Source organism: Trichogramma pretiosum, unplaced genomic scaffold, assembly GCF_000599845.2.
Source record: "Trichogramma pretiosum strain Unisexual culture from Peru unplaced genomic scaffold, Tpre_2.0 scaffold30, whole genome shotgun sequence".
In the NCBI taxonomy this organism is placed as follows: domain Eukaryota; kingdom Metazoa; phylum Arthropoda; class Insecta; order Hymenoptera; family Trichogrammatidae; genus Trichogramma; species Trichogramma pretiosum.
In genome coordinates, this window is record NW_019641675.1 from 1,045,393 (window position 1) to 1,070,778 (window position 25,386).

The window sequence follows — 25,386 nt, forward strand, 5'->3', positions numbered from 1 at the left end:
AAAAAAAAAAAAAAAAAAAAAAAAAAAAAAAAAAAAAAATGAACGAGCAGATGCCCTTTTCGTTCAAATTTTCTTTCGCATTTGTCGCATGCAAAGTCTTTGCGACTTTTATAGACTGTCTTTTGGCGTAGGAGCAAACTATTTTTTTTCCGAAATTTCCTCTTGCACTTGTCGAATGCAAAATCTTTGCGACCATCGTGGACTGTCTTTATGTGCACAAGTAAACTCTGTTTATTTCCAAATCTCTTCGCGCACTTTTCACATAAGCAGTCTTTGAAAACTTCGTGGAATATTTCGTTGTGTTTAACTAAAGTTGATTTATTTTCAAATTTCCTCTCGCATTTTTTGCATGTGAAATCTTCGTGATCTTTATGTACCAATTTTTGGTGCATGGACAAACTCGATTGTTTGATAAATATTTTTTCGCACCTGTCACATGCAAAATCATTGCAGCTTTTGTGTACTGATATTTGGTGTCTACTCAAATGACTTCGGAACTCAAATTTCTTTTCGCACTTGTTGCATGCGTAATCTTTTTGTTCCTTGTCAATTGTGCCTCGGTGTGTTTTCATGTCTGTTTCTAGTGTAAATGCCTCCTAACAAATATCACAAACGTATTTTTTGTCTTGGGAAACAGCAATATCGTGTTCGCATGAGTTATCTTTTGAGACTTAAGATTTCTCTTCACTTTTATTCATTCGAAATAAACGATGGATCTTTCTATTTAATATCACGAAAATTGAACAAGTAAAATTTATCTACTGGTATTAAGGTTTGTTTCGTCAGTGAAGGCAACATTTAAACTATTTTGTTTTTACTGTAAACATGATCAGTATTTCGAGGAAATATGCCTAAATCGTTTATTATTGTATTGCTTACAATTAAAGTACCGGTTTATCTCTACCAGTGTTGCAGTTAGTTAATTGATTATTCAATTGAACTTTATAGTTAACTGATAATTGAATATTTCAGTTATAAGTTAATAATTAAAGAACTGATAACTAAAAATTCAGTTAAAAGTTACTCAATTTTTAACTTATAACTGATTGAACTAGTTATTATTTACCAGATAAATAACAGGTAACTGGTTGATTCACTTATAAGTTATTATCGATAAATTAACAAATGAATGATTAAGTTATCAATTACTAAACTGGTGACTGGTAACTGAATCAATCAGTTATTAATTATCAATTACTGAGTTAATTATCATAAAAATCCGAATGAAATGTTTATAAAATGGAACCCACATATAACAATAATGATAAAGTATAAATAAATCGGAAGTTAATTAAAGATGACATGAAAATGTCTTTTATTTATATAATTTATTTATTTTCATTAATATCTAAGTATTAAACATCTAAGTATTAAATTATTATAATAATAGAATATATAAAAATAAAATGATATATTTTTTTTACAAAAAAGTTTTGTACTATTGGCTTTACAGAGAACTCGCTTCTCAAACATTGTTAGTGACAATCGATTTCATTTTTGGATGTCCAATAATGTAGCATGCGAAAACAGTCTTTCCACAGGCTCTGAAGATGATAGTAATGTGTTGTGCTGTATGAATAGCATTTGAAAGGATTTTTGGCCGAGTAACCCAAGTAACCCAAATGACCCAAGTAACACAACTAATCGAGGTAAAGATTTTTGGCCGAATAACCCAAGTAACCCAATTAATCAAGGGGAGTTTGTTTGCCGAGTAACCCAAGTAACCCAAGTGACCCAAGTCACACAACTAATCGAGGGGAGTAACCCAAATCAACACCAACCAGTAAAACCGAAAACGGCATTGGCAGCAGCAGCAGCTGTCGTGGCTTCGGCGAAGACTATAAAGTCTCTTTCGACTCCTTTGACAAGCCGAAAATCTGTTCCGCTAAAACGACGGACGGAGCAGGAGCTGTTATACGAGCCGGATGACGATTTGCCCCCGAGGTATAAATTATCCTTGCGACTAGATGGATTCAAAATGATCTAATAATTTTTTTACACCCCCAGAAACACGTCTAGGAAGAACCGTGCTGTTATTCTGTCATCAGACGAAGATGATAGCAAGTCGGCGGGCGAAGAACGGCCCACCTCATTGGAGAACGTGCCATACGAGTCGGAAGACGATTTGCCCCTGAGGTATAATTTATGCGTGCGACTAGATGGATTCAAAATGATCTAATAATTCTTTTACGCCCCCAGAATTAGACAAAATAACCGCGCTGCTATTCTGTCATCGGACGAGGATAATAGCAACTCATCGGCTGATGATTCTCTGCATGACGAAGGGTAGGTTGCATTATTAACTTTTTAATTAGCTGAATATTATTATTCATTATTTTTTCACTTTCAGCATGTCCTCCAGCATCAATGCAGAGATATGCCCGCAAGATTTGCTGCACGGCAAAATCGACATTGATTCGATGCTGGTCGTTGCACGCGATCTGATGGATTTGGCGACGGGTATGAGTTTATCCTTAACTGACGCCAGAATCTATAAAACGGTGGAAAATAAGAAATTGACGACTGAACTTGACAAGTAATTATAAAAAAAAAAAAAAAATTCAACAAAAATCTTTCAATACTTTCACTACAACAAATTTTATTTATACTTGGTTAGACGCTTCGATAATGTTCGCAAATGGGTCGAGTTCGACCTCTTCGATTACGGTGCTGACACCATATATATGCCATTTGCGGTATGGCCAAAGATTTTCGAAAATTTCCCTTGGCTGTACCGTTCAAAAACCTGTGTTACGAAGCCGCCAGATTAATGGACCCTAACACCACGACCCATAAGAGGGACAAGGATTCTTCGTTGACGGTAAGGACAAAAACATAAAATTTAGTTACTTGGGTTACTTACAAAGTTTATTCCGCTACCAATCATTCAATTGGGTATTGATATTTTTCAGGTATTCTCCGAAGATTACGCAAGTTTCAATCGAATATTGAAAAATCTGAAGACAAAATTTTTAGTGCATAACAACGACAAAATATACGAGATTCTCTTCTATAAATCGCACCATGGCTGCAAGGGCAAAATGGAGACTGCAATCAAGTTTTTGCGTACACTGTTTGTACCTAATCCAAAATCGCTAGTATTCCTTCAAATCCATTACGGATGCACTTTCGAGGCCCCTAAGGGAACCCACATAGTCTTCCGCTATGCACAAGTACATTTTTGTAGATGTATTCGTTAGTAAAACGTACTAAATTCACTACTATTTATATAATCACGACACTGTGTCGATATCATGACTGTGCATCCAGCTGCATTATGACGCCGAAGTACGATAATACACCCAGCTCTTAACCCAAGCGCGAGTTTTCGCTTAAATAAAAAAATTTTCATACAAAATACAGCAATTTTAAGGAAACACATAAACAATGCATAAAACTGCATCCAAGTGCATCCAGCTGCATTATGACGCCAAAGCACGATAAAACACCCAGTCCTTAACCCAAGCGCGAGTTTTCGCTTACTTAAAAAAATTTTCAGACGAAATACAACAATTTCAAGGAAACATATGAAAAAATGCAAAAAAGTTCATCTAAGTGCATTCAACTGCATTATGAACCCGAACCAAAAAAAAATTGCACATTGCCTGATACCTACATTCTAAGTTCTGTGAAAATTAAAAAATTCTCACACCAAACTACAATAATTTTTTCAATGTTATTGAAGAAAAATGCAACTTTCATTAAAAGTGCATATAAGTGCATAAGGGGTGACAATGCAGATAACGATTAGACAATCAGCACTCCGTCTGACAAAAATAAACAAAAACCAATAAGTTTTATGCAAATCGGTCCACCCGTTCACGAGAAACCGTTGACACAAAAAGTTGGTAAAAAATGCGAAGCTGCAGGTAGAACGACTTCGCTATGCTCAGCATAATTATTCTTACAAAATTCGAAACAATTTCAAAATTCTAACTTGGTGACCATTTTTTTGAAGAATTTTTTAACCAATCTCTTGACAGACAGCATCGAGTTCACACAATAAGCATCGAGTAAATTAATCCATGTGAAAAAAATTTGATATTTATTTTAAAAATTTCTCGTCCCCATGTAACGCATGATTGGCGTTTTCCATAAGACTTCCAGGGTCGGAACTCAATAATCCCCCGTATATGTAGGAACGAAGGACAAGAAATATAAATATTCTTAACAGTGAGGAGCTTTATTATTTGAGACTAGCTCGTCTCGGAGGTTGCCGCTGAACTGAACTGAACGATTAATTAGTTTTATCGCCTGGCGACGATAAAACAATAGGTGAACATTTTTAGCAGTTCAATTACTTAATTATACATGTAAGACTGCGGTGAAGTGAGTCGCCACACATTTTTTACGATCAAACGAACTTACCTGTACGTGAAGTTCGATCGTAATTATATGAAAACCTCGTTCAAGATGTTTACATGTAGTAGTCCTCGTGACGTCACATTACACAACGTTAAGAGATTTGAATTGAGCGCGCTACCGTCCTTCCCTGCCGTTCCTTCCGAGTGGCGCGCGCGATTCCGTCATAATTCAGAGTTTTAAGTAAACCAAGAGCCTGATGATTACGGGGTTATTTGAATTGAAAAAAGGAGAAATAATGCGGGATCAGGGTGGGTATGTAATCATCTTGAACGAGGTTTTCATATAATTACGATCGAACTTCACGTACAGGTAAGTTCGTTTGATCGTAAATTATATTTCGAACCTCGTTCTTCGAGATTACATGTAGATGTTAAGAGTGGATCTTGGTTTATTTATTTATTCAGTTTCCTTTTTTTTTTTTTTTTTTTTTTTTTTTATTAATAATTGATCTGATCAAAGATTCATTACAAATGTAGGAAAGTTACATAATGATATTCATTTTTTACTTAATATTGACGCAGCGAATTCACCATTCGATCGCTCTACAGGCTGATTGTAAAATCTTGCAAATACAGTAGATTTCTCTGACCACCCAGCAGTTAATTTAATAGTTCTTATATCAATACCATTCCTATTAGCTGTAGATGCTGACGCATGTCTCGTACTATGCCCCGTGAATCGAGAGGTGTCGATTCCGGCCTTGTTTAGCATACTTTTTATCCATCGACTAATAGTTTGAGACCCTATATTTTTATATGGCTTTCTAGTAGATATAAACAATCTTGAACGATCCTCTCTTAGGCTCTTTGATACTTCGATATATTTCAAAATACTAGAAGCTGCGCATAATTTTGGTCTTTCTTTGAAAAACGGTAATATTAAATTTGGTTGCATCGCGCCTGGTTTGGAAGTCTTGATTAAGTCTGGTATTTTGATCTGAAGCTCAGTACCCAAATTAGATATATTGTTTATATCAATAAGAGCAAACGTTTGTGAACGATGGGCAGTGCACAAAGCCAACAATACTAGGGTCTTTTCCGAGAGCTCTTGAAAGCTTAGCGGCTCTGGCATCTTCTCTATATATGATAAAACAACTTCTGGGTCCCAGGAACTACTATATTTTGCTTTTTGTGGCCTCAACCTAAATACGCCTTTTACAAATCGAGAAATCGTTGCATCATTCGACAAATCACGTGCCGAAATGAGTGATATGGCTGATCTGATTGTATTAATTGTGCCGTATGAAGCACCAGCATCGAATTTCTTTGTTAAAAACTGAAGGATTATATTATTCGAAGCATCAAATGGATCGTCTCTCTTAGCCTTGCAAAATCGCCACCAATCTATTAAACCACTACTGTATTGTTTTATTGTAGATGTAGCTAAAGAAGCCATCAATATCTTTGTGGCTTCTTCAGAATATCCTTTGATTTCGAACGCTTGCCTGATAATCGTCCTGCCATCAGGGACATCTTCTCTGCTAATGGATGTATGATCCTCCTGTCGGGAGATAATAATAAGGATGAACTAGGTGAAAAAATTATTGGCTCACTCTCTAGTAGAGAAAGGTAAAGAGGGTACCATGGTTGGGTCTTCCAACATGGCACGACAACTACGCCTTCTGCTTCTTCATTTATAATTTTTCTCAAAGTCTTTAATATAAGCGAAAATGGAGGAAAAGCATAAAATTTCTTATTTTTCCAAGGAATGGTGAAAGCATCCGTTATAAGGGCATCGGGATCTTGATGCCACGAACAAAATGTTTTACACTTGTTGTTTAATCGCGAAGCAAAAAGATCTACATCAAACGGTCCGAAATCACTCTCGATTCTCTTAAAAGCCTTATCGGATAGTTCCCATTCAGTATCTATATTTTTTATTCTAGAAGCTGCGTCAGCATTAACATTTGCTTTTGAAGGGATGTACGTTGCAAATAGCCATAAGCCTCTCGCCTCGCAAAATTTCCAGATATCGCGAGCTAGATTGTTTAACCGTTTATGCTGTACGCCGCCTAGCTTATTTACATATGAAATAGCCGTTATATTATCGCATCTTAAAAGAATTTCACAATTAGTCAGCTTTGATGCAAAACATTTTAGACCGAAAAATATTGCTTGAAGTTCAAGACAATTAATGTGCCATTCCCTTTCGCTATCATTCCAGAATCCGTTGGTTATCATGTTATTTGCGTACGCACCCCAACCTGTCAAGGACGCATCGGTATAAATTTCTAGTTTATAGTCACCGTATCTGATCGGATTTTTACCGTTCTGAGCCGCCGTCTTCCACCAATTTAAGTCCTCCTTTAAATAAGATGGTATTGACATTACCTTGTCATAATTATTGAATGCGAAAATAAGGGCAAGGTATCTTTCTCTTTCGAAAAGTTTACAGTATAAGGGGCTATATGCAATAGCACGAGTACAAGATACTAAGTAACCAACGAATTCAGCGAACCTACGTATTGTACACGATTTAACGCGTGACATTTCATTTATTAAGTGCATTAATTTTTGTCTTTTTTCAAGAGTTAATTCTATCCGTAGTTCTTTTGTGTTTATAATAAAGCCGAGGTATTTGCACTTTTGTGCCGGTATTAGCGAACATTTCTTTGCGCTTATAATGAATCCTAATTTTTTAAGCAAGCTTATAGTTTCTTTAATATTTTCAAGACAGGTTTCATATGTTGCACCTATGCACAAGATATCGTCTAAATAAATACAAGATAAATGCCCGTTTGAACGTATTTTGTTAGTTTCATTAATTTCGTGTAAATAAGAGGCGCAAGAGAATAGCCGAAAGGAAGACATACAAACTCATACGTGGCTCCCTCAAATATAAACCTAAGGTATTTACGACTTTCTCTATGAATTGGAATAGAATGAAAAGCATCCTCGATATCGATCGTTCCCATAAAATAATCCTTGGCGATAAGTTTTTCTACCGTTCTCAGATCCTCCATCTTGAAATGAAGTTTCTCTACAAATTTATTTAAATGTTTCAAATTTAAGATGAACCTATAAGAGTCATTAGGCTTCGGAACAAGAAAGTATGGTGACAAAATTTGATCTATGTGCGGTTCACATGACACGATAACACCCTTTTCAATTAATTTTTGTACGGCGTCTCTGACGTCCAATTTTTCGACCGGTGAGAATCGAGGTTCGAAATTGTTTGACTTTTTGTTCACGGGCGTTTGAATAAATGCAAGTTTTAAACCTTTTACATAACTGAGAATTAATTTATCTGAGGTTAGCTTTGACCATTCTTTGGAAAAATAACGAAGCCTACCGGCAACGCTACCAACCGTTATTTCCTCGACTTGTTGTAGCGATTGTTGTTCGCTGGTGGATACGGAGCCTGTCTCTGCGTCTGTGCAAACGGCGTTCGATTTTGTTTCCACTGCGATGGTTGCTTTGGCTGAAATTTCAGGAATCTCTTTCCTTGGTTTTGATAATGGCCCACTTGTTTGTGATTGACAAGTGGGCCTTTCCTGTTTTCCTGGTTCTGTCGAGATTGATTTTTCTGAGTTTGAACGAGCTGTGTAAGCTTGTCTAGAGCCTTATCGTTATTATTTGCCTCAACGAGCTTGCTGCCATATAAATACTTCTCTGATTTTGTCTTCTCCAAAACATGCTTCACTGACTGAAGCGTAGGACTGATATAAGCTTTCCTGGCCTTTGTATGTTTGTGAAAGGTATCAGCTAATAAGCCACCAGCATCAAACAACTTTCCAAGGAGATCGAATTTATCTATCTCAGTGTCTTCATTTAGAATTAATGAAATTGCTGAACCCACAGCTGATAGTGCAGAACCTATGTCATTTTGAGTTTGACGAAAATGTTCGTCTCTCTTCATTGTTGCCTCAGGAATAGCCTTCACTAACTCTTCATTCAATAGAGGAGCTTCAAGGTTACATGACCCTTGTCGAGAATATAATTTTAAAATGTTTTCTTTCTCCTGCTTTGGTATACCTTCAGATAGCCATGTATTCCACCGACATACAAGCTCAGGGTGGAAAGAATGATCTGCGATCTTCTTAGAAGTAGGGTTTATACCCATCCTTTCTAAAATCTCTGGATCTAGAGATGGTCCCTCGTTTTCGCCATCCACTTCGACGACGTCCTTTGTAGGGCCTGTGTCGGCGCTCGTTATTTCCAATGGCTTGGCATTCGTTGGCTCTTTTTTCTCATTACTCTTTTCAAGAGTTTCCGGATCTATGAGAGAAAGAAAAGCGAAAGATGTACTGATTTGCCTTCCCTTAAAGAGTAAGGTCTACAGTCATTAAATGATCGACTCTTGGCCTTACTGTGTACAGGCTCGGTCGTCTTGGCTCTCTAACCTCAAAAAATACAACGCTCGCTCGGCGTACTTTTCAACCTACCTTGAGTTGTCTCTTCGACAGAGCTCTCCTTGTGATCCGACGATCGCATGCGTTTTTCAGCAGCTTCAGCAAGCTTTTTTGTTTTAGCTTCGTTCATTAAAAATATGAGAGCGTCTTCGACGACTTTCATGCGCTTCTCGAGCGGGCTATCGACATCATCGCGAAGATTCGACTTTTCACGATACATTCGCTCTTCTCTATCACGACTCCTGTCCCTGCTTCTCGATGAACGTTTACGCTTGTGTTTCGACATCTTTTCCACTTCGAAACGTTAATAATTAACAAAAATTGTTCTGTTTCTTTCAACACAAATCTCTATACGTGCGCACTGTGCACGACAACGAAAAACAATGACGGAATCGCGCGCGCCACTCGGAAGGAACGGCAGGGAAGGACGGTAGCGCGCTCAATTCAAATCTCTTAACGTTGTGTAATGTGACGTCACGAGGACTACTACATGTAATCTCGAAGAACGAGGTTCCAAATATAAACGAGTATTGTTAATAATCTATAAAATAGACGCCTGCCTATATACGCTCATCAGCGCTCGGTCGCTTATGGGAGCGACGCTCGCAGGCAGGCGCCACCTAGTGGTGTGAAACGTAACCACTTGTTTTATAACAATATATTTGGAATTAATGCCGAAACCTCTCAGTTCCATTTTCGCTAAGATCACTATAGTAGGCATTTCAATATCTATAATTAAGCTAAAAAAATGCATCGTACAAAAATAGCTGTATCCCAGCGAATCTTGCGAATTTTTAACTTCTGAACCCAGCGTTGGAAAGGTGAGAAAAAAAACTATCAGATAGTTTCATGCAATTTTTTCCATAGTTGATTCTACGTAGCCATTTCCTGGAAGAAACTAATACACTTTTCGATTTTTCAATTTTTCGTAATGTCGTTTTTTGGGATAAAGTTGTATTTTTCTGCATTAAAAAAATTTCAAAGTGTATACTAATTTATACCATTGGATTCGTCATAAAAAATCCTAAATTTTGGTGGTGTCAAAAATTTTTTTAGATTTTTTTTGTTCATTTGCCACTCGCTCGAAAATGAACTTTGCGGAATTTGCGAAAAAGAACGATCGAAAAAGTGTATTTTTTTGAATGAAATTGCGCTCCTAGGTCATAACTGACTACGGCATTCGATTTTGCAGAGAAAAACACATAAGAAAATGTATTGTCAAGACTATTTTTACACTTTAAACAGAGTTTGAAATAAATCGAATGATAGCCCGATTTCGCTTCTTTTTTGGAGCACGTTTTTGAACTTCAAAAATCCATCGACACCATCTAAAATCATTTTTTTGGGTTCTAGTTTACGGGAAAATTCATTTTAAACCTCAAACTTTCTGATTCCCCGATGGATCCCCCGAGACATAAAAAATTTTAGAAAAAGTGGACCACCCTAATATAGATGCAGTATGCATGATATATTGATGCGGCTTACAATAGGTTGTGATTGCTCCTCGCTATATGTACTCGTGACTTTCAACGATGATTCCATGTGGGTATAAAGAACAAACCTCAAACCATGTAATTTGGAATTGCAACGCTCATAACCAATGGCGGTTTATGGAGTATGTCAATCACGACATGGCGTGGAGGCGGCAAATTTTGGAACAATTATTAAACTTTTTTATTATTCACATGTAAAATAAAAATTCCTCGAAGTAACTGTCGTCAAATTAGAATGTTGAATTGTTTCATGTGTCGTGAAAGAAATGTATAAATAGATAAATCGGTAACTTAATTGTAAACAATATGATAAACGATTTTGACTTATAGTCTCTCATAACTATGATCATGTTCACAGTGAAAATAAATTAGTTTGAATTTTGTCTTTCCCTATGTAACAAACCATCATACCAAAAGATAAATTTTACTTATTGAATTTCCGTATCATTAAATAGTCTAAACCATATTATATTCAGGTACCTAAATGGATAAAAGTGAAAATGAAACCGATCAAGTTGTTTCAAGAGATAATTCAAGAGAAAACGACGATGTTGTTTCAGACGACAAACAACACGTTTGTGATATTGTTCAGGAGGCATTCACACTTGGATCAAGTATGAATACACACCAAGACACAATTCATAATAAACAAAAAATTTACACATGTGACAAGTGGGAAAAGAAATTTAAGTTCCGAAGTCATTTGAGTAGACACCAAATATCGGTACACAAAGGCCGCAATGATTTTGCATGTGACAGGTGCGAAAAAATATTTATGAAACAATCGAGTTTGTCCATGCACCAAAAATTGGAACATAAAGATCAAGAAGATTTCACATGCAAAAAATGCGAGAGGAAATTTGAAAATAAATCAACTTTAGTTAAACACAACAAAATATTCCACGAAGTTTTCAAAGACTACTTATGTGAAAAGTGCGCGAAAAGATTTGGAAATAAACAGAGCTTACTTGTGCACATAACGACAGTCCACGATGGTCGCAAAGATTTTGCATGCGACAAGTGCGAGGAGAAATTTGAATTCAAATCACATTTACTTTTGCATAAAAAAATAGTACATGGAGGTCGGAAATATTATGCATGTGACAGAGGCGAAAATCAATTTGCACAAAAATGGAATTTGCGTATTCACCAAAAAACAGTCCACGAAGGTCTGAAAGATTATGCATGCAATAACTGCGAGAAGAAATTTGGGGATCAAAGCAACTTGGGAAAACATCAAAAAATAGTCCACGAAAGTCGCAAGGACTATGCATGTGACAAGTGTTAGAAGAAATTTGGACAAAAATCACATTTGCTTATACATGAAAAGACAGTCCACGAACGTCGCAAAGATTTTGCATGTGACAAGTGTGAAAAAAATTTTGGACAAAAATCAACTTTGATTTTGCACTTAACAACAGTTCACGAGGATCGCAAAGATTACTCATGCGACAAGTGCGAGAAGAAATTTGGACACAAACGTACTTTGCTTTCACACCAAAAAACAGTACACGATGGTCGTAAAGATTTCGCATGTGACAAGTGCGAGAAGAAATTTGGACAAAAATCAAATTTGTTGAAACACCAAAGAACAATTCATGAAGGTCGGAAAGATTTCGTATGCAACAAATGCGAGCAGAAATTTGGACTAAAAAGGAATTTGATCCGGCACCAAAGGACAGTACACGAGGGTCGGAAAGATTATTCATGCGACAAGTGCGAGAGAAAATATGGAAGTAAATCAGATTTGTTAAGGCACCAAAGAATAGTACACGAAGGTCGCAACGATTACACATGCGTCGAGTGCGAAAAAAAATTTGGACAAAATCGAATTTGCTCGTTCATCAAAGAACAGTGCACAAATGTTGAAAAGATTTTGCTCGTGATAAGTGCGAGAAGAAATGATGACTGAAAATTTTAAATATACTTATATAATGTTTAAGTACAAAATTTTAATATAAATAGTTCTAAAATGATTGAGTCTTACGTGAATTTAAATATCATATTACACCTATGTTCATTGTCATTGTGGTGTTTTCGGTCTTCACGTACAACTAATTACTACTCTATGTTCATTTTTGGCAGCCATTCATGTAACTATCAACCAAGAGTTTTCTTACCCCTTTTTGGAATTGTGAATAGAGCGAGGATTAGTTGGCTAATGGGTTTTGGATAAATCTCTCGTAACGATATGCGAGTCTGAATTGAGCAAACATTCACTAGTAAACAATTTTGATCAATTTGCTGACGGACTGATTATTCCTAGTTCCTACTAAAAGAGGTGTGATCAATAACAAAAACTACCAAAAAATCAACCTAAAAACCATATAACAATTTTATTTAAACCAAAAAATATTTTCTAAATTTCTTCAAAATTAGTATTATTTGATACTTTTCTAGGTACTAATTAATTTATCAATAATAAAAGTTTGGTTAGTTTATATTACTGTTCATACATGAAAATATCATCTTTCACGAGCAAGCTCTTTGCCAATGGGCAGTGGTTTTTTTCTTTTAATTGAGTGCTCGAAAAAACTCGGGTAAGGGAAATTCAAGTACTCGATTCGATCGAATCGAGTTTAGTCAACTCACTCGTAATCTTTACGCCAAATCCAAGCGAAAAGAAAAATATTGCCTGTCAAGCGTCGCATTATCGAGAGGGTGTGTGATTCGAGTATACCTAACGACAAAAGACAATCGCCACCATGACAAGTAAAAATTGTCGGCAATCGGTGCCGCGCATCGTGCACATCGCGTGGCTCTTCACATGAATATTCATAATGTCATGCAAATATTTATTTCTCGTGTATGTACTAGCAAAAACTGTATCGCTCGAAACGTACACGATACATACGTACAAATCACACGTACGCAAAGTTACTTCCACGCACACCCTTTTATTTCGAGCGACGTCCCTGCATATAGCCTCAAACGCAGTTTTGATTCATACATGAGACAGTGCAGCCGCGCGCTCAGTTTGTCTCCGCGGCTTCGTATTCTCTATAGATATAAGCAGCTGCGTATACGCCCATGTGCCCAGTGCACCTGTACTGTATAACATGTATAATATAAAATCGGAGCGGCTCTCGGTCGTAGCAGACGACGCTCGAAATCCCCTCGAGATTCTCAAGTCACCGCCCACAACATCGCGTACATAGTGGCCGTTTCTGTCGCGCGGCTGGCGGCGTCGAGCGAGTCCCATTACTGCACGGCTCGCAAATCGTTTGTACGAGCCTTGGCCTCGGCATTGCAGGTCTACCTTAATGCTCCACCGCAAGCTGTCTTTCTCTCTCGCTCTTTCTCTCGCGTAATATAGGCGTCTGCGAGAGAGAGCCTGCGCGACTCCGACTCTTCGCTAACGGTGCAGTGTATGCTTAATGTATACACACGCCGAAACTGCTATTGTGTGTTACGTCCATGTGTGTACATAGTCGAGAGACACGGGAAAAAGTCTTGGGCTGCTGCTGCTGCTGTGCCGTGCGCGTGTGTAAGTGTTGCTGCCGTATCCGCGCCCATCTCTCTACCTCGTCGTCGTCGTACAGTCCCCGTGTACGTGTTTATTAGTACGACTGTTTAGTATATACGAGAGAGAGAGAGCGAATATTTGGCAAAAATTATTTACCTCTCTCTCTCTCTCTCTTGCGCGCGCGTGCACAGACGGACAGACAGGCAGACAGTGCAGTGTGTGTACACATATTATATAGAGTATAATAACCCCGCGAGGCGCCGAGTTAGGCATCGTCGTTGGTCGTGATTGACCGAAGATAAGAGGAGCACAGCACAAGGGCCAGCCAAGGGGAAAACTCGTGGGGACTCACACACACTCTCTCTCTCTCTCTCGCCCCGCAAGATCCATATTGACGACGAGAAATAACGTTTTTAATTATAGAAGGTCGGCTCGTTGATGCTATATATACAGTACACGGTGTGCTACTCTAAATGTCAATGTGAGTGTGTGCTATATAGTAATAGTGGTATATGTAATATGTATATTATTATTGAATCCTCGCGCGTCTACTGCTGCTGCTACTAGCCTTATTACATATTAATAAATTTAATCAATTTGCTCGCGCATATTATATGCTCGTAGTAAGCGAACGCACGACATCGACAACGTATACATTGCGCGAAATGTCCGAGCAAAAGTAAGTTTTTTTCGTAGTTTTTTTTTCTTTCTCCTCCTCTCGAATCATCGTCATCGACACTTACACGCGTCGATAATAATAACATTAATAATAACAAAGTATGTAGAGTTTGCTAAAAGATATAGCGCCTCTTCGCGTTAAGATCGGGGCCAACGCGCGTGTGGTGTTGTTTTTTAATATATACATAGTATATAGTCTTTATAAAATACTCTTGTGCTACTGCTGCTGCTGCATGTGTGTGTCGTTGCACACACGTAAGCGATGAGCGAATCGAAGCGAGAGAGCGATAACGCACAGTTCGCGAAAGCATGAATATAAATTCGCCGAAGAGACACGGGGCCACGCGTGCTAATGTATAGATATCGAAGCTAGGTTATCTCTCCGTCGCGGATTATAACATTCGCGCGAGTACACGTTATATACGTATGCTGCACACATACGATCAAGCCCGTTTCGCAACGTCGCAGCTGATGATTGCATACGTATGTGCCGCGCGGACGAATGTATGTTATAATGTTCCGAAGGCAGTAGCAGTAGACATTAGTAGGTACACACACACACGACAAAACTCGGAGTTTGTACATGTAGTTAGTGTTTTAATAAAATATAAGAAGGTGGCACACACACGCATAGGCTGTCTTAATGCTGCACAAACATTATTAATATTATAAACGTCTTCCTATTGTGCTCGTGATGTACACTATACGGGTCAATTTTGCATCTCTACTTTTCGCTCTCTCTCTTATTCTTTTACCGTTGCGCGCGGCATTGATGTTACAAAATTGACGTTTAGCCCGACGAATAGCAATAGCAGCAGTAGCAGACAAGTACCAATACGTATCGCGCGTTCTCATGCTGTATACACATAATTGCGCTCGTGACGCTTAAACCTTTTACGAACTTTGTGTGTATGTGTGTAGTGCATCGACGAATGGAAAATAGTTTGTGCTGCAATAGCCGTCCGATAAATAAGTAAAAAAATCACGCGAGCTCTAGTACATAGCATTGAAATAAAAAAAATACATCTGTTGTGGCTGTGTCGAGTGGTTTACCCTTTAAAAATTTAAAAACGGAGTCTTGTATACGGAGTACGCGTGCACGATGTATACGTTCGTCACTGTCTACGTTTGAATTAGTTCGATGCAGGAGTTTTGCGAATATAATTCTCGGAGCACTGAGTCAGTTTGTGCGTATGCAGTGTGTGAAATGATTTGAAAAAAAAAATTACAAAAATAACCTAAGCCCACGATCTGGCGAATACTCGAGCGGTATAGACATTTATTTTAGATAATGAAACAGTCACGACTGCCGACGCACACGATCCAAAGTCATGCTTAGCAGTAGTAGCTCATGACTCGGCTGATTTCGTTTTGCATTCGGTCGCTTTATCAAAAAAAAAATTCTTCTTTCTTTTCTTCTCATTGATGATCATTAAATATAACAAAAGTATCGTAATTCTGCACCATGATTAGCTCCATGAAGAACAAGTACAACCTGTGCGTGTTCGCGTCGCTCGTACTGTGGGCGGTGGTCACGTACTTTCTGCTGCTGAATCCGCCGCCGAACATCGACAAGAAGAAGCACAAACAGACGCAGAGGCAGCAGCTGCGCGAGCTCCAGGCCGAAATGCGCGACCTGATCGAGAGCAACAATCAGTTCATCAATCGGCTGCGACTCGAGCAGCTCCAGGCCTACGTCAACCGGACCAAACAGCTCGGCTCGTTGGGCCTTCCACTCGATCAACAACAGCAACATCAGCAGCAGCAGCAGCAGCAGCAGCAGCATCAACAGGACGTCAATCGCAGCCACAACAACGCCACGGACACGAAGATGTTCAAGCAGCTGAGCACTCGGCGGAGGCTGAGCAACGGCCAGCCGGTGATAGCCGTGCTGGTCCTGTCATGCAATCGGGTGACGGTGCGGCGCTGCATCGATCAGCTGCTCAAGTATCGCAGCAGCGCCGAGCAGTTCCCGATCGTCGTGTCGCAGGACTGCGGCCACCAGCAGACGAGCGACGTGATCGAGAGGTACGGCGACCGGATCTTCCACATCAAGCAGCCCGACCAGAGCGACATCGACGTGCCGCCGCGCGAGAAGAAGTTCAAGGGCTACTTCAAGATCGCGCGACACTACGGCTGGGCCTTGAACGAGATCTTCTTTCGCTTCAACTTCGACACGGCCATCGTCGTGGAGGACGATCTCGACGTGGCGCCGGACTTTTACGAGTACTTTTTAGGCACCCATCCGATCCTGGAGGCCGACCCGAGCCTGTGGTGCGTCTCGGCCTGGAACGACAACGGCAAGCCCGAGCTCATCGACGAGCGCGGCCCCCACCGGCTCTACCGCACGGACTTCTTCCCGGGCCTCGGCTGGATGCTGACTCGACGGCTCTGGGAGGAGCTGGCGCCCAAGTGGCCCAAGGCCTACTGGGACGACTGGATACGCCAGCCGGAGCAGCGCAAGGATCGCGCCTGCATCAGGCCCGAGCTGCCGCGCACCAAGACCTTCGGCAAGATCGGCGTGAGCAACGGCATGTTCTACGAGAAGCATCTCCGGTTCATCAAGCTCAACGAGCAGTTCGTGCCCTTCACCAAGATGAATCTGAGCTATTTGTTGCGGGACATCTACGACGTGGACTTCGTCGATCAGGTCTATCGGGCGCCGATAGTCTCGCTGGCCGACCTCAAGAGCAACGACCCGCGCAAGGAGCTGCCCGCCAACGAGGTCCGTGTGCCGTACTACTCGCGCCAGCAGTACCGCACGCAGGCCAAGATGCTCGGCCTCATGGACGACTTCAAGAGCGGCGTGCCGCGCACCGGCTATCGCGGCATCGTCAGCTTTCATTATCGCGGCTACAGGGTGCACCTGGCACCTGGCTCCAGCTGGACTGGATATGATATATCCTGAAGATAAAAATTTTATGGCCAACGAAAAGGCGAAACAACAACAAAACAACAACAAAAACAACAAAACGTACATTGTATAGGTAAATTACGCACACTCGTATATTATATAGATATTATAAGCATAGATAGACAAAAGTTTCACCGCTTGAAACTTTATACAGATGTGGTATATTATATATTGTAATTCTGATAAATGGGAGCTGTTATATGCCTTCGAGAGAGCCAAAGATGTGTTAGGCCTTACGCGTACATAGGTAGCATTATTATTGTATTAGTACCGTAGAGTACAAAAGAGCGAACCATAACGCGTCGATTGTAAGTTTGCTTTTCGTCTCTTTCGTTCGTACTTGTTCGTTTTTTTTTTCGTCTTCGATGATAATCGAGAGAGAAAGAGGGATAGATACTAGATCGATTTTTAGTCCAAAAATAATGGAATTGAAGCTATCGCGTGTTTATGCGTGTTTCACTTGTGTCGTCGAGCTAAAGATATACAATTTTCTAATGTCAAAAACGTTATAGGTATTCATTGTAAATATATTTTAGGGCGATGATTGTACATGTTATTGATATGCGATATCCTTTAGTAACTATTGTTGACAATATTTTTAGCGATTAATCACAAAACGATAGAGATACCGCTTAGGAACGGTATACGATTGAGTTTTTCTCTATTCACAATGTGTTTTTGAGTTTTAAAATTAATTTTTAAGTATCCAATATTGATATAGATATAATAAATCGGAGTCAGTTCAAACGAGAAAGAAAAATTGCTTTGTCAAGCAAAACACAAAATCGAAGGAACATCCTTAGAACTAAAATTCCTAATAGTAAGACTGACTCAGTGCCTCTGACAATAGCATGTGATACAAAAGGCTGTGTATACTACTATTTAATATCTAATCGCTTTGACTCTAATTATTGTTGTAAAAAAAAAGTGAAGCGACTAACTGTGCGCAAATTTCCGTACCGTATCGATGTCTACCATTTAAATCGAATAATCATTTTAAAGTTATATGAAGTTAACGAAATGATTATGATTTTTTTATCTTTAAAGTGTGTTATAATCGACTGTCTTGCCGTTTAAATTATAGAATTGTAGTAAAAATCAAATTTACTTGCAAAGTATTAAGTTGGCAGCTTACCAAATTTGAATATTTTTTACTTCGACAATTGTATATTGTATAAAGAAAAAAATAATGACATCGCAAGCTTTGTTCGCAGTAAATCTCGAGTTCGATTTATTATTCCGCGCTACAAGTTTGATTATTGTTAATTGTTTGCGCAAGAAGTATGTACGTGTATGCGCATCAAAATGCGCTGCGATATAATCGCGTGCGATTTTATTTACTTTTTATAGACCTCTGTAAACTGTGTCGTGAATCATTGTCGAACCGGCTTGAGAGTAAATAAAATCGAGTGCATACATTTTTAATGATATCGGTAGTGGGTGCATGACTTCGCAAACGTAATTGAATTATGTAAATGATTAAAACTACAATCGGGAATTGAGAGCATTGTGAATTCGATGCACGCAGATGCTTTAATTAATTATTGTTTCAAATTGAAAAGTTTTGATTCTCTGTACTGTTTATTTGGAGCATCAATGAAGATTCAAAAATTCACCGAGTCGCTGCAACGAAATATCGATGCGTGAGTATAAAGAGTTTAATTATGAAAAAGTTATAATAAAATTAATTTAATTCACACGGAATATTTTATCTACAGATGACGAAAAATCAAATGTTCGACGTTCTCGTAAAGATATCTGGGATATGTATGTAAAAAAGTGCAAAAAAGGCAAGATAGAGAGAAGAAAAGAGGGTCACACGCTGCACTTTCTGTAAAGAAGAAATACCTCCTTTGAATTCAAATTCGATATCTACTCTTTCAAAAGTAACAAGACAAGCATCCGATAAGCTTCTACATATTCAGTGTATATGATATGTGTGTGTGTGTAGATACAGATAGGTAGATTTATAGATGTATAAACGACGTAATACATCGTATCTCAGAATTACTCCGAATCGAAAATTCCCGTTCACTGGCTTCCTTTTCACTGTATTTTCTTTACATTATTGATGTTGGAGAATATCGAAACGTGTGTATGAAACATTTTTTACGTTTTTTCTAATTACCTTAATTACGTTACTTTTAAGATTATACACGAATTTTTACGAGGTATTGTTTGCATTGTTAAACGGGTTTTTTAGCAAGCAAACGAGGCTTTTATTAGCCCAAGTCCAGGTCCTGATGAACATAAGTATATTTCAATTTGTGCTAGTGTAACGTATGAAAAATAAATAGAGTATTTCTCGAAAAAGCAGGATATGGTATTATTGTACATCGCTGACTATTGTATAATAAACTATAAATAATTTGTACATTAAAATGATTGGTAATGTTTGCTTATTTCCTTATACTTCCATTTCAGATCCTTCACGTGCAATCATGAATTTCTGTTAAAATTAAATAAATTTTCCGGTATACACATAATTTTCCTCTGTACTGGGAATACATTTTTTTTGCTTCGAATTAAAAAACCTATGAATATGAAATCAAAGTTATAATTTTGTAAAACTTCACTGTACAAAAAAAAGATTCACGCTGGGAACTTCTTTGAAAGTGTATATTGGCTAGGTATACCGCGGTGGTATATAATACGAACGTGGGTGGTGAGCAGCGGTAAAATAAGCGAAAAAAAGAATCAAGCGACGTCGAAAATCGAATGACCGAGAAAACTTCTTGCACCCAGAGAGAGGAGGAAAGTCAGCGAGCCACACTCGAGAGATGATTTTCTCGCAATGATTATTCCGCAAGATGGAATTTTCTTTTGCCGAGTATACAGGCGAGATAAAAATATTCATGGCTCGTTTCAGAAATATACGCTCATTTTCCGCGATGGAAAAATTGAAACTGCTTTGGTGATATTCATGACCTCGGGCAATTATAAAGGCAAATAAATCGATTCTCGCGCGCGCTCGCCTGTCAAATCTCATCTTCATATCAGTGTCATAATTTTATGAAAATGCGAAGAAATAAAAATTAAAAGGAAAGAAAGAGAGATCCTGTATTCGACATCGTTGCGCGAAATATTTCTAACTACAATGAATAAGTCGACTGTAAATCTATTTCATTGAAAAATGAATATAAAATAACGCACACGATACGGTAGCATGTGCGTGAGTTTATTAATACGAGAAAACGCGAAATTTAATCTACGTCTATACGCACACAAAAGAAGCATGAAATAAAAAATAAAAAAAAAACGAGGCCGAGGAAAGAGGCTGGCGCAACTGCATTCGCGAACCCGCGCGCGTACTTACAAGCACTCTCTCTGTTCTCTCTCATATCCTTCGTGCAGCTCCTTCTTCGTTTCTAAGCTCTTCGTCAATGACGACACAAAAAAGGGAGAAAAAGACGTTCTTTTATATATATCCACGCCGCGCCTCAGCCCTGTTTGTATACTTATATCTCGACTTGGCCTCACGATACTCCCTCGCAACGGTATTACCCTTTTTCAACGAGTAAGCTCGTATGTACGTGTGTATATACGTGTATGTGCACACGTGTAACGCCTTTTTTCAGACGCGAGATGCGTGCGTGCTCGTTAGCATATTTATATTTTACAAAGCCGCGTGCAGTTTCTTTTTTGCGCTTTGAAGCGAGGATTTGTAATACTTTTCGCAAGAAAAGGGAAAATCAATTCAAGCTCAGCAGAAAGCTCGATCGGCTTTTCAGTCAATTATTCAACGAGTTGACTTTTTGTATATGTTTCATGAGTCACAACGGACGCTAAATGTTTAGTGTCACTCTTGGGGGGAAAAATAGTACTTTCTTGTCGCTCTTCATCCTGTTTATTATTATTATTTTTTTCTTTTAAAACACGAGTACCCACTTTAACAAATTTGGTATTTTTTACAGGCTGCCTTCGTTTTAGCAGAGAAGTACTTTAATTCGTCAAGTTTTCTTACCCGAGTGTCGCTCGAATTTTTGCGAAACATAAATTTTACACTTATACGACGTTGTAAACGTCGAATTGAAGCCATGAAAAAAAGAAGTCAACTTTTTCATTGCATTCTTTTTGTTTTTATATATTAAAGGTAAGTTTATTTGGTCGAGTATTTTCGTATAGGCGAGATATCATACACATGCCGAGACTCGACGTTGAGTTTCTAAACTGCTTTTTTATTCAGCAACTGATACATACGAAAGGAAAATTACATTTAGAAACGGAAAAATTTCGATTCCCTCTCAAAGAACAAAAAGATATACGTAATATTCGCATCTCTGTAATGGAATGTGAATCAGATTCCGTAATAAATTTTGCGTAGAATTTCCATGCCTGCCCGTATATGAAATACCCCTCAGATATCCGCGATGAAAAAAAATTGATCGTGTACAACGCGATTGTGTGTATAAAATACAATTCCAATTCCGATCCATCGAAACCGTGAGAGAGATGGGAAAGAGTCCGCGGAGCGGGTGCAGGGGATTTACCAACTTTTTTGATCAGTGCGTATGTAATAAAAATATGAATATGCTCAGGAAAAAGAAATCGATTTTTATTGTCGCGTGCAAGATAAGTTTCTTGAATAAAAAAAAAAGAAGTAAATTAGACGTTACGCCGAGCGAGAGTGAGAGAGAAGGCAAAATACATACATATTGGCGGCAGTATAGTAGCAGGCGTTATCGGCTTTTTGCACGACAATAGGCCTTATCGACTTTTTACGAGCCAAAATACACTCGAGCATCGAATAGAGCTATTTATTGACATCGAGTTGATTTTTATGTGGTTCATGCTGTGTATAGATCCGTGAGATTAAATATAGATTCGCTTCGGCTCGAAAGTTCAATTATCATAAGTGTGCGTTTTGCGGCCGCATAGGTGTACTCGATTCGCGCATACATTATGCTTCATTATAAGAGCGCCGGGCCGCACACGCGCGACCATTTTTATGCAGCTGTGTCGCGCACCTATGGTCTTTGTACAGTAAAAATCATGGCAAGTATCGAATCGTTCGAACAAGTGTGTAAGTATATATGTACGTGTAAATAGAAAAATAACATTCGTTGGGAAAACATTTCATTTAGCCTTGCTGCACAAAACAAAAAACAAACACTCGTATACAGGCACACGTACACGTGTCCAATTATTCTCTCAGCTTATGGAGCGGCAGAGTATACACTTGTATGTGTCTATAATATAGTGCGTGTACCGTGTGTACTCGATGCACGGCATTAACACGGACGCTCTATATAAACAACAAAATCACTCGGCAAATAAAAGCTCCATCATACCATCGATATGCGCACGCGAGTCTGTGTGTGTGTGTGTATATAATATCGGAATAGTTTCTATTTCAAGGGAGAAAGAGAGTGAGATGGACAGCTGTACGCGCGGGCGCGTTCGCGTTTTGTTTCAACGGCAACATATTCGAAGTTGGTAAATATACCACGGAGCTAGTAACAATGAGAATCGTGTATACATGTACGCGCGTGTGCAGCGGAAATGAAAGAGAGAGAGAGAGGACGAAAAAAGAGGAGAAATATAGATCCACGCCGAACTTTGATCGAAAATTGAAAAGAGACGACGAAAAAAAAAAAGAAATAAAAAAAATTGAGATAACCTTGGGACTAGAGTCAATACACAGCGTGTTTTTTAAGTAACTCGATTAAAAGGCTAAGCACGCGAACCATCGAGAAAACGTTATACTACTCTTTCGGGCGCGCTTCGAAATTGACCGAGGAGAGCGACTGAAGCGCAGACGAGGTAGCAAAATCAACAAAAAGTATAGCGGTATAGTAACCCTGCGAATTACGACGAGTCATTCGGTTGATTAAAACTCGACAGGGAATCGAATTGATATTTGCTCGAACTTCGCATTAATAAGCGCGCGAGGAGGGCAAAGTTCAACCGAGAGCAGAAAAAAAAAATTAAAACTAACAAACTTTGTGTATTAAGCTTGGCATCTAGGCTGTGTGATAATCGAACTTGGCGAAACGGCAGAATTAACGCCGGGGTCTAACTAATTTTTGAATGAACAGTACCGAATGCGATCGCGTGATGCAACGTCGAAAACGTCATTTACAAGGTGCACGTAAATGTATATCCACTAAAAGCTGTTAAAAATAATCGATACTTGTGATTTTCAGCTGCTCCTTGCGGATATTTCTATTTGTCAGTTCTGAACCATGTGTACCGTTGAAATACTTGTACACGCGTAAATAATTCAACGCGCCTGATGTGGCCGACGGACTAGTTTTTGCACGCGACCAATAAGTAACCCGAGAGAGTAGCAGCGCCAGTAGCAGTAACGACGACAACGACGCGCCGAGTGCACAGGCGTATTTGCGCGCAATCAGCCATTCGAATTAATTTAACGCGTCGCAATTTGGTAATTAGACTCGATGCAGTTAAGCCGCGTGGGGGGTAATTCTTGTGCAGGCAGCGACGATGCACACGACAATGACGAACCAAGTGGTTTGTATTTTTTGTGTGCATTTTTTTACCAAAATGGATGTAAACAAGCCTCGAGATGTCAACAAAACTTGCACTTTGTTACAGTAAAGAGGTAAAGTTAGAGAAAACGAAAACGGTATTAATTAACGTAGAATAAAGAAAATAATCATCGCAACCTTGCACTATCATTTTTTCAAGCGCATTCTAGGTAAGCCTAAATTAAAATCTTGTACGATATTTTATCGGCCCGACGCGGGAGGTACAAATCTATTTGGTTGCGTGTGCATCTCGAGGTGCACCAATACATCGCATGAGTAACGTGGACGTACACGCACACACGCGCACGCGTATCGCATACGCGATGTATGTATTATTATTTACACTGTCTCGAAGCGAGAGAAAAAAAGCTCCGGGGAATCTTCCAAAAGCGACGAGAAAATGCAGTATTATGACTCATCGTGTGCAATTCCGGTTTGTTTGTTGTTTAGTACGTGCGGCTACATATAGCTCGCGATAGAGTTCGACAACATTTGTTTTGCAATAAACACGCGTATGTACTCGAAGCGACGAGTCGTCGCGCGGGCGCTTATAATATATAATACGCGGCGATGCGGATTCAGCAATGAAGCTCTCCTCCAGCTGATAAAGCTCATAAGCGCGTTATTTAATTTTCCGTATTGCGCGAGCAAATCTCAGTTTTTATAATACTCTAACGTACTACCTGATTGTAACGTTACTTTTCCGTAAATTTTTCCTCTTTTTCCTTCGAAGCGAAAATAACGATTTATCCATTCATTATAATTTCGATACAGAGGTACGAGGTAAATTTTTCAGAGAAAATATATTATGTGGGCAGCTGAAAATGAGAATTATATGCGTAGAACCAAGCTTCTGCGGGTATGAAATTACTCTCAAAGGAGTATGCTCGCGCGCAAAAGCTTCGTTATAATGCTAATTCTCCCTTTTTTCTTGGTCCGGACGGTCGAAACAGGGCAGGAGGAGCTTGCAAGTTCAAATGTCGAGTTTTTTTTTAAGTAGTTGCCTATTATATCGCAGAAAGTTTATAACTTTGTAAAAATGCTCAACATTAATATTGACCTAATGACTAAAAAATTGCTATTAAAAATGTTTTAAAATAAACTAACATTTAATCGTTTGAACAAATTTGGACCAGTTTTAAACCACATTAAATACAATAGTACCACAAGCTTTCACCACTAGATGGCGAGTACCTTTACCAATAAATCTGCAAGTACGAAATTAAACATTATTGTATAAGTCAGAGAGTTTTGACAAAAAATTATATTGATCGATATAGTATGTTGCCTCATTGCGACGCAATTAGACTCATTTCTAAATACAATTTATTATGTAATGTTAATGATACTGCTGTAATATGTTTAAATGACAATTGACGCGCGAATTCCATGTAGTCAAAAATGGTTATTAGAAAAACGCGGAACGTTATATGACCTTAAGGCGTAAGAAAAAAAGTTACTTTTTTGGTCAATATATGTCCACTTTTGAAGGTCCTTTGATGGCCCAAAAAATTTTTCATTAGACAAAAACTAGTCATAAAATGTTAAATATGTCTACCAGGGTATATTGTTTTTTTGTTTTTAACTCGTCGGTTAACAATTATGTGGATTACTTTAAGGCAAGTGTC

At 38.7% G+C, this 25,386-nt stretch overlaps 2 protein-coding genes across 3 annotated transcripts in view; one reads left to right on the forward strand and one right to left on the reverse strand.

Annotated features, from left to right (window-relative positions):
• Positions 1-25,386, reverse strand: part of LOC106653195 (carcinine transporter-like) — a 48,173-nt gene that overhangs the window by 22,455 nt on the left and 332 nt on the right. The gene's annotated exons all lie outside the window — the stretch shown is intronic.
• LOC106653196 (alpha-1,3-mannosyl-glycoprotein 2-beta-N-acetylglucosaminyltransferase) lies at positions 13,534-18,454 on the forward strand. Of its 2 annotated transcripts, none has more exons than XM_023460696.1 (2): positions 13,534-14,156; positions 15,827-18,454. In XM_023460696.1, exons 1-2 carry the CDS (start codon positions 14,149-14,151, stop codon positions 17,259-17,261), a joined length of 1,443 nt encoding a protein of 480 aa, XP_023316464.1. In that variant the 5' UTR covers positions 13,534-14,148; the 3' UTR covers positions 17,262-18,454. The 2 variants fall into 2 exon arrangements, with proteins under 2 accessions (XP_023316464.1, XP_023316463.1); XM_023460695.1 differs by lacking the exon at positions 13,534-14,156 and adding an exon at positions 14,197-14,354.